Source organism: Scardinius erythrophthalmus (genome assembly GCF_964197995.2).
Source record: "Scardinius erythrophthalmus genome assembly, chromosome: 3".
Lineage (NCBI taxonomy): Eukaryota > Metazoa > Chordata > Actinopteri > Cypriniformes > Leuciscidae > Scardinius > Scardinius erythrophthalmus.
Window position 1 is genome coordinate 34,771,772 of NC_138223.1, and position 10,341 is coordinate 34,782,112.

Consider the following 10,341-nt stretch of genomic DNA (forward strand, 5'->3'; position numbering starts at 1 on the left):
CCTAACCGCTAGACCATATGGGAGACGTTGATATTTCCCGCGGCACATTTGAAAGGCTGCACTGCACGGTACAATATAATGCTGGATCATAGTTATGCCGAGCCACAGGAGAAGTTTTAATTAAATTCAAATTTTATTTATCGGTATGTAAATAAATATCGGGATAGCTTTTCCCAGGTGGAAAGAGCTAATGAAGGAGAAAGACTTTGAAAGGGAAGTTGCCTGCTTTCTTCTCGACGGGTAAGTCAAAGGTACGGTCTAAATGACAAGCTTGGTTAATCATTATATAGAACGGTAGAACATGTACGGTAGAACATGTAACAAGTACATCATAACGGTAGAACATGTACAATTAAACTCGATGAAGCGCTATCGGAAGACATGTTGTCATAGATTCTTGACACATTTACCAAAGTTGAAAAAGCGATTAGATGGGAGAACCGCTAGAGAGCACTATTCGTTTAAATGCAAAATAGAATTTCACCGCTAGATGGGAATCTTTTTAAATCTTTAACAAAAAGGCCTGCAAAATCGAGGAGGTCAAAGGGCATGCTTCCTGCTATAGCTCCCCTCCAAAGTCTGTTCATACGGCCACCATCAACAAATGCTAACATTTGAAACTTCTACATGTATTTTGAGTAGATGGCCGGTGGTATATTCTCAGTAAAGGGTTTCACCCTAGTTCGGGAGATATGAGTAAAAATTATCTTATACTTATACTTTGAATTAAGACGATGTGTGATTTTTACTTATCACACATTGCATCTCTCAAATTGTGTGGTGATTTTCCAAATGATACAACTTTGTCTAAATAAGAGCAATGTAAAGTCCTAGGATTTCTTAAAAAACATTGTGACAAACTTTGACAACATGTTTCATGTTGTATGTTGTATGTAACAATCTAAAGTTTTTGGACAGACGCTGCTTAGTAACAATAATACATAAATCTTCTAAGAAGATATGATTTTAATAAAACTTTAAAGATTTGATTTAAACTTTTAAGGTTATGCTTTTAAATGAAATTAGTGTAAACTTGTCACGGTGTGGGTTTTGTGTCTTGTTCTTGTCTGTCATGTGTTCCCCTGTCTTTGAATGTTTAGCTGTCTCCTGTTATGTTGATTAGTCTTCCCAGGTGTTTCTTATTTACCACACCCCCTTGTTATCTTGTTTAGCTTGGTTGTCTGTGTATTTAAGCCCTGTGTGTTAGTTCAGTCATTGTGAGTTATTGATGTTGTGAGGTTGCATGTTCTTTGTTCTGTTCTGAAGTCTGAGTTTATGTCTAAGTTCTAGTTTATTTAATAAAAACACCGTTGCACTTGGATCCTGCTTCTTGCTTCCTGCTCTGCATCGTAACAAAACTATGGATGTAGTATGCTCTGAAACGCAGACTAGACTTACTGCGACATTGTTCGCCGAGACTCATCTGGTTTGTTGCCCTATATCCTGAAGCTTCAGGTCACACTGTAGTTTATCTCTGAAGGGTCTGGGGCTGATATGTTTATGACAACTTAAACTATTTGCTTTTTTGGATCGTTTTTATCATTGCATAAAGAACTACTTCGCCTCTCTGGAAATGTAAGGTGTTTTTATTTAGCTAAAACTTTGTTTACATTTTATTAAATTATTTATTTCATTTTGAAAATGTAGTTTTCTGTGATGGTCGTGTTTAGGTGTGCGGGATAGCTATGGAAAGCCTCCCACCATAAAAATTGAAACCCCCAGATGGACAAATGCTGATTGAATCTTTTTCATATAAATGAGATTTAAGACGACCAAGTACAGTTTTTGAACAGACATTGTTTAATAACAATTATACTTTAGGTCACCGTTAAGCAAAAAAATAATTTATATCATACATAAGTACAGATAAATAGAAGATGAGTATGTATTGAAACTTTAAAGATTTAATTTAATCAATCTTTTAAAATATCTAATGCAAACTTTTTAAGGTTATACTTTTAAATGAGAGAGAGAACCACTCTGTTATTTTGTATTATATTATTTTAGATTATATAATTTATATTATATAAATTATATAAAAGGATAGAATATAAAGAATATAATGTTTTATGTAAGATGGATTTTATTACTTTTGTTTATCTAAAACAATTGGTTTCAGCAGATATTTTTTATATACTTATAAAGAACAGAATGTTTTTTAACTTTAGTTAGTGTGAGATAGACTTCACAGTGTCACTGTTACCTCTGGAAATGGAAGGAGGGGATGTCAGAATGCAGCATAGACACACAGACACACGCGCGCCCCCGTCGGCCTGCTGACAGACACGAGCGAGGGCCTCTGTTTGAGAGACTTTTTTATTAAGACTTTTAATAATGTATTGAATTTAATTTAAAAACATTTTATAAAGATATCATTTAAACTTTGAAATAAATGTAGCCCTAACACAATGTCTCATTCTGATCGCTGAATAAACCCTAGGAGTCAGAGACGCTGGTGTGAGAGAGAACCACTCTGTGATTTATAGCTCTCAACAGCTTCTTGAACACATAAATTCAAGAGTCGTAACTCTCTAAACATGTGAGATGAATTTTATTCTTTTTACAAGCATTTCAGTAGATTTCTAGCAAGGTATTTATTTTATATTATTTTTGTGAAATTTAAAACATTATTATCACTTTCACCGTGCTCAGGAATGCGAAGGAAGAAAGTCTTTTCTATTACAACTGCAATCTCATTCATAGGATGTATGGACATCTATATGTTATGAAACAAATATTTTTTAAAAAGATATCATTTAAACTTTGAAATCAATTTAGCCCCAACACAGCATTCAAAATGTCTCATCCCATCACTGAATACAACCCTCTGAGTCAGAGACGCTGGTGTGAGAGAGAACCACTCTGTGATTTATGTTTAACACATGCACACACACACACACACACAGAAACGCGCACGGCTCCTTTACTTTTTGACACACATACATTAGACGCGCTATGTTTTGAGACAGTGTGAGGTCATTCAGGAATGACTAGATGAATTCAGTTGTGTAAAACAATTTTGAACCCATTCATACATTGCATTTTTGTGGACATCCATGGTAGGACATACTTTAACTCTCTCTAACATGTAAGATGATTTTTATTTTTAGTAAGATATATTGTATAAGCATTTCATTATATACTTTTAAAGGATAGAATGTTTTTCAACCTTAGTTTAATTGTTTTAGATTATATCATTTATATTATATAAATGATAGAATATAAAGGATAGAATGTTTTATGTAATTTTTATCTAAAACTAAAACAATTGGTTTTAGTAAGCCTTTTTAAATGCTTTTAAAGAACAGTATGTTTTTCAACTTTAGTTTAATTTGCAAGATTTCATTTAAACACTTTTAAAGGATAGAATCTTTTTTCAACTTTAATTATTTTAGTGAGATATTATTGTATATTATTTTTATAAACATTTATATACTTTTAAAAAGAACAGAATGTTTTACATATGAATGTGAAATAACTGAATGTGACATATATGAAATAACTGACCCCATTTATATATACTGTTCAGGAATGTGAAGGCAGGAGGGACCTGCGACTCCGTTTCATACATTGCATTTTTATGGACATCCGTGGTATACTTTACCTCTAACATGTAAGATGATTTTTATTTTTAGCAAGCTTTTTTATTTTATATTCTTTTATTCATCTAAAACTAAAATAATTGGATCAATAAGATATTTATATTATACTTTTAAAGGCATGTTTTCAACTTGTTAGTCTGATATAGACTTCACCGTGTTTCAGATGTCAGAGCTCACAGGAATAGGGGGGCGCGCAGACACACACACACAGACACGTGTGTTTTACTTTTTGACACACTAGAAGCGCGCTCCTTATGTTTTGAGAGTGTGAGGTCATTCAGGAATGACTAAGTGAATTCAGTTGTGTAAAACAATTTTGAATCCATTCATACATTGCATTTTTTGTGGACATCAATGGTATACTTCAACTTTCTAAAATAAGGTAAGATGATTTTATTCATCTAAAACTAAAACAATTGGTTTTAGTAAGCCTTTTTAAATGCTTTTAAAGAACAGTATGTTTTTCAACTTTAGTTTAATTTGCAAGATTTCATTTAAACACTTTTAAAGGATAGAATCTTTTTTCAACTTTAATTATTTTAGTGAGATATTATTGTATATTATTTTTATAAACATTTATATACTTTTAAAAAGAACAGAATGTTTTACATATGAATGTGAAATAACTGAATGTGACATATATGAAATAACTGACCCCATTTATATATACTGTTCAGGAATGTGAAGGCAGGAGGGACCTGCGACTCCGTTTCATACATTGCATTTTTATGGACATCCGTGGTATACTTTACCTCTAACATGTAAGATGATTTTTATTTTTAGCAAGCTTTTTTATTTTATATTCTTTTATTCATCTAAAACTAAAATAATTGGATCAATAAGATATTTATATTATACTTTTAAAGGCATGTTTTCAACTTGTTAGTCTGATATAGACTTCACCGTGTTTCAGATGTCAGAGCTCACAGGAATAGGGGGGCGCGCATAGACACACACACACAGACACGTGTGTTTTACTTTTTGACACACATACATTAGAAGCGCGCTCCTTATGTTTTGAGAGTGTGAGGTCATTCAGGAATGACTAAGTGAATTCAGTTGTGTAAAACAATTTTGAATCCATTCATACATTGCATTTTTTGTGGACATCAATGGTATACTTCAACTTTCTAAAATAAGGTAAGATGATTTTATTCATCTAAAACTAAAACAATTGGTTTTAGTAAGCTTTTTATTTTATATTCTTTTAAAGAATGTTTTTCAACCTTAGTTAAATCGCTTTAGATTATATATTTTATATTATACACTTTTAAAAAGAACTTTAGCATGATAATTACTATATCATTTATATTATATAAATTATATAAAGGATGTTTTACATATGAATGTGAAATAACTAAATGTTTTTCAACCTTTAATTGTTTTAGATTATATCAATTATAGAATGTTTTATATATAAATGTGAAATAACTGAATGTCACATATATGAAATAACTGATCCCATTTATATACGTTGCTCAGGAATGTAAAGGGAGGGGGGGGGGGGGGGGGGGCAGGCACAAGCCATATAACCACACACGCACACACATATAACTGGGACAAAGTTCAAACAACCGGCAAAAACATCTGTTCTGTTAATATAGGACAAAACTACCCGTCAAAATTATGATTTAGTCCTAGCTAGGTCATAGTTCAAAACTAACTGTCAAATAACATGATCGATAGGCTAGCAGGGTCAATAGGTTAATCCCATGAACTCATACCAGGAAGTTCACCCATCAATCATAAAGGTCACCGGAAGTTCAACCTGTCAAAGGTCAAAGTCGTAAATCATTTTGACACAATGTACCTCATAATTACTACTAACAATATATATTTTTAATTCTCTGTCGTAGCGTTTACTGACCAGCAAAACATGACAAACATATTTACTGACATTTTATAATTGAATAATGACTGACATGTTGAAAACTGAAAGAAAAGGACCTGTGAGAGACCTGTGTGGATCAAAAACCATGTAATACATCTTTTGAAAGTGAAATGATTCAGGTTTTTTGACAACCTAATTGAACATTGTAAATTGCACCTTAAGATTTCATTTTTTTAAATGACTAAAAGTCAATATTCAGTTAAGGAACTTCAAGTATGAAGTGCATCCACAAAAGGATATTAGTGTGAAAAGTTGCTATTATATTGACACCTAAAAAAAAAAGTAACTGGTGCCACTTTATAAATAAGCTAGTCATGATTAATTTGTTCCATACAATTATTTTCAATATTTTCCAAAAGTACAGTTTGTTTATGTGTAAAACTTTTTTTTTTTTAATGAGGGAAAATGTACCTTTAAATAAAAGTAAGTGAATAATACAATAATAAATATTGATGAGATTATTAACTAGTCACAATAATTTAGTACATAATTATTGCATAAGGGTCATTCATTGAGCCTGTAATGCCATACGGTCAATAATTTTATTTACTGAAGAACTTCCTGAAGTTTCTGGGATCTCAATGTGCGAGAACAGGTGTGGTCCTATTGTGGAATTTTAATATTGTTTCCAAAGATGATAATAAACTCTTTACTGGTAAAGTCATAAAGCAAATTTTAAAATTTAAGCAATGTAAGTTTTTATGTGAATGATCAAAGGTGTTTTTTATGGATTGGAGCCTCACTCAACAGTAAGCATCAGGTTAGTTTTATTACTGCTGTAGATGTTTACATTTTTGGGGGATTTTATATTTAATGAAGGCTATCATAGGTATGATTTATACTTTTTATGTGTGTGATGTGATACAATATTTTAAAGGCAGCCATGTCTTAATAATATAATTGGTTATATTGGTTAACCTCCATCATGGTTAATCATTTGCTGAGGTCTGATTGCATGACAACTTCTGTACACTGTGAGATAAGACATAATGCATATGTATGTCATCAGAGCCTAACAAGGATCCATTATCAAGGGACAGACAGGAGGAACCGAGACGGATTTAAGGTACCTTGAATGTAGAAGGTAAGAAATAAGGTCTATTATATACATTCTTTTCTATTCTATTTTCTATTCTATTATTTATGATGGATACATTGCCTTAGCATAGGTAATATATCCATCATAAATAATTGAATAATATATAATATAAATATTGAACCTCTCCTTGAACTGCCAGCTTACCGTGGTGGAGGGGTTTGAGTACCCGAATGACCCTAGGAGCTATGTTGTCTGGGGCTATATGCCCCTGGTAGGGTCTCCCAAGGCAAACAGGTCCTAGACGACGGGTCAGACTAAGAGCGGTTCAAAAACCCCTTATGATGACAAAAAAAATGAGGACCGTGACGTCGCCCGGTATGGCGCAGCCGGGGCCCCACCCTGGAGCCAGGCCCGGGGTTGGGGCTCGTATGCGAGCGCCTGGTGGTCGGGCCTCCCCCCATGGGGTCCGGCCGGGCTCAGCCCGAAGGAGCGACGTGGGGCCACCCTCCCGTGGACCCACCACCTGCAGGAGGGACCGTAAGGGGCCGGTGCAAAGTGGATCGGGCGGCAGTCGAAGGCGGGGGCCTAGACAACCCGATCCCTGGACGCGGAATCTAGCTCTAGGGACATGGAATGTCACCTCTCTGGCGGGGAAGGAGCCTGAGGTTGTGCGTGAGGTTCAGAGATTCCGACTAGAGATAGTTGGGATCACCTCTACGCACGGCTTGGGCTCTGGAACCACACTCCTCGAGAGAGGATGGACTCTTCACCACTCTGGAGTTGCCCATGGTGAGAGGCGGCGGGCTGGTGTGGGTTTGCTTATAGCCCCCCAGCTCAGCCGCCATGTGTTGGAGTTCACCCCGGTGAACGAGAGGGTCGTTCCCTGCGCCTTCGGGTCGGGGATAGGTCTCTCACTGTCGTTTGTGCTTACGGGCCGAATGGCAGTGCAGAGTACCCGGCCTTCTTGGAGTCTCTGGGAGGGGTGCTGGAAAGTGCTCCGACTGGGGACTCCATCGTTCTACTGGGCGACTTCAACGCCCACGTGGGCAGCGACAGTGACACCTGGAGGGGCGTGATTGGGAGGAACGGCCCCCCTGATCTGAACCCGAGTGGTGTTCTGTTATTGGACTTCTGTGCTAGTTACAGCTTGTCCATAACGAACACCATGTTCAAGCATAAGGGTGTCCATCAGTGCACATGGCACCAGGACACCCTAGGCCGGAGGTCGATGATCGACTTTGTAGTCGTTTCATCCGACCTCCGGCCGTATGTCTTGGACACTCGGGTGAAGAGAGGGGCGGAGCTGTCAACTGATCACCACCTGGTGGTGAGTTGGATCCGATGGCGGGGGAGGAAGCTGGACAGACTCGGCAGACCCAAACGTACTGTGAGGGTCTGTTGGGAACGCTTGGCCGAATCCCCTGTCAGAGAGATCTTCAATTCCCACCTCCGGCAGAGCTTCGACCAGATCCCGAGGGAGTCTGGAGATATTGAGTCCGAGTGGACCATGTTCTCCACCTCCATTGTCAACGCAGCCACTCGGAGCTGTGGCCGTAAGGTCTCCGGTGCCTGTCGAGGCGGCAATCCCCGAACCCGGTGGTGGACACCGGAAGTAAAGGATGCCGTCAAGCTGAAGAAGGAGTCCTACCGGGCCTGGCTGGCTTGTGGGACTCCTGAGGCAGCTGATGGGTACCGACGGGCCAAGCGGACTGCAGCCCGGGTGGTTGTGGAGGCAAAAACTCGGGCCTGGGAGGAGTTCGGTGAGGCCATGGAGAAGGACTATCGGTCGGCCTCGAAGAGATTCTGGCAAACCGTCCGGCGCCTCAGGAGGGGGAAGCAGTGCCCTACCAATGCTGTTTACAGTGGAGGTGGGCAGCTGTTGACCTCGACTGGGGATATCACCGGACGGTGGAAGGAATACTTCGAGGATCTCCTCAATCCCGCCATCAATCCCGCCGTCACGTCTTCCATTGAGGAAGCAGAGGCTGGGGGCTCGGAGGCGGACTCGTCCATCACCCGGGCTGAAGTCACCGAGGTAGTCAAGAAACTCCTCGGTGGCAAGGCACCGGGGGTGGATGAGATCCGCCCTGAGTACCTCAAGTCTCTGGATGTTGTGGGGCTGTCTTGGCTGACACGCCTCTGCAACATCGCGTGGCGGTCGGGGACAGTACCTTTGGACTGGCAGACCGGGGTGGTGGTCCCTCTTTTCAGGAAGGGGGATCGGAGGGTGTGCTCCAACTATAGGGGGATCACACTTCTCAGCCTCCCTGGGAAAGTCTATGCCAGGGTACTGGAGAGGAGAATCCGGCCGATAGTAGAACCTCGGATTCAGGAGGAACAGTGTGGTTTTCGTCCCGGTCGTGGAACACTGGATCAGCTCTATACCCTCTACAGGGTGCTGGAGGGTTCATGGGAGTTTGCCCAACCAATCCACATGTGCTTTGTGGATTTGGAGAAGGCATTCGACTGTGTCCCTCGCGGCAGCCTGTGGAGGGTGCTCCGGGAGTATGGGGTCCGGGGCCCTTTGCTAAGGGCTATCCGGTCCCTGTACGACCGGAGCAGGAGCTTGGTTCGGATTGCCAGCAGTAAGTCAGACTTGTTCCCGGTGCGTGTTGGACTCCGGCAGGGCTGCCCTTTGTCACCGGTTCTGTTCATAATTTTTATGGACAGAATTTCTAGGCGCAGCCAGGGGCCGGAGGGGGTCAGGTTTGGGGACCACACGATTTCATCTCTGCTCTTTGCGGATGATGTGGTCGTGTTGGCCTCATCAAACCAGGACCTCCAGCATGCGCTGGGACGGTTTGCAGCCGAGTGTGAAGCGGCCGGGATGAGAATCAGCACCTCCAAATCCGAGGCCATGGTCCTCAGTCGGAAAAGGGTGGCTTGCCCGCTTCAGGTTGGTGGAGAGTTCCTGCCTCAAGTGGAGGAGTTCAAGTATCTCGGGGTCTTGTTCACGAGTGAGGGAAGGATGGAACGGGAGATTGACAGACGGATCGGTGCAGCTTCTGCAGTAATGCGGTCGCTGTACCGGTCTGTCGTGGTGAAGAAGGAGCTGAGCCGCAAGGCGAAGCTCTCGATTTACCGGTCAATCTACGTTCCTACTCTCACCTATGGTCATGAGCTTTGGGTCATGACCGAAAGGACAAGATCCCGGATACAAGCGGCCGAAATGAGCTTTCTCCGCAGGGTGGCTGGGCGCTCCCTTAGAGATAGGGTGAGAAGCTCGGTCACTCGGGAGGAGCTCAGAGTAGAGCCGCTGCTCCTCCACATCGAGAGGGGTCAGTTGAGGTGGCTCGGGCATCTTTTCCGGATGCCTCCTGGACGCCTTCCTGGGAAGGCGTTCCGGGCATGTCCCACCGGGAGGAGACCCCGGGGAAGACCTAGGACACGCTGGAGAGACTATGTCTCCCGGCTGGCCTGGGAACGCCTCGGTGTCCCCCCGGAAGAGCTGGAGGAAGTGTCGAGGGAGAGGGAAGTCTGGGCATCCATGCTTAGACTGCTGCCCCCGCGACCCGGCCCCGGATAAGCGGTAGAAAATGGATGGATGGATGGATAATATAAATAATATAAATATATAATATGGGCCTATATATAAACATTTTGTAATATTTTTAACTTAATTCCGCTCACTTCTCTCTTAAAGCTACACTGTGTAGGATTTACTCCCATCTAGCGGTGAAATTGTATATGACTACCAACTAAATATTACTTTCTAGCGCCTCCCATTCCAAAGGCATTTTAACTCCTACGGTGGCCCTATTATTTCAAATCTGCCGGCAGTCGCGAGTAATCTCCCTCTCACATTCGTC

At 41.0% G+C, this 10,341-nt stretch overlaps 1 protein-coding gene across 1 annotated transcript in view; it reads left to right on the top strand.

The window, feature by feature from the left end:
* Positions 1-2,797: 2,797 nt before the first annotated feature.
* The window catches only part of LOC308687874 (von Willebrand factor A domain-containing protein 7-like), a gene marked incomplete at its 5' end in the record, with an annotated part of 18,117 nt that continues 10,573 nt past the window's right edge, over positions 2,798-10,341 (top strand). Inside the window, one exon of the mRNA XM_081360701.1 lies at positions 2,798-2,846. Coding sequence (XP_081216827.1) covers positions 2,798-2,846 — 49 coding nt within the window. The remainder of the gene's footprint in view (positions 2,847-10,341) is intronic.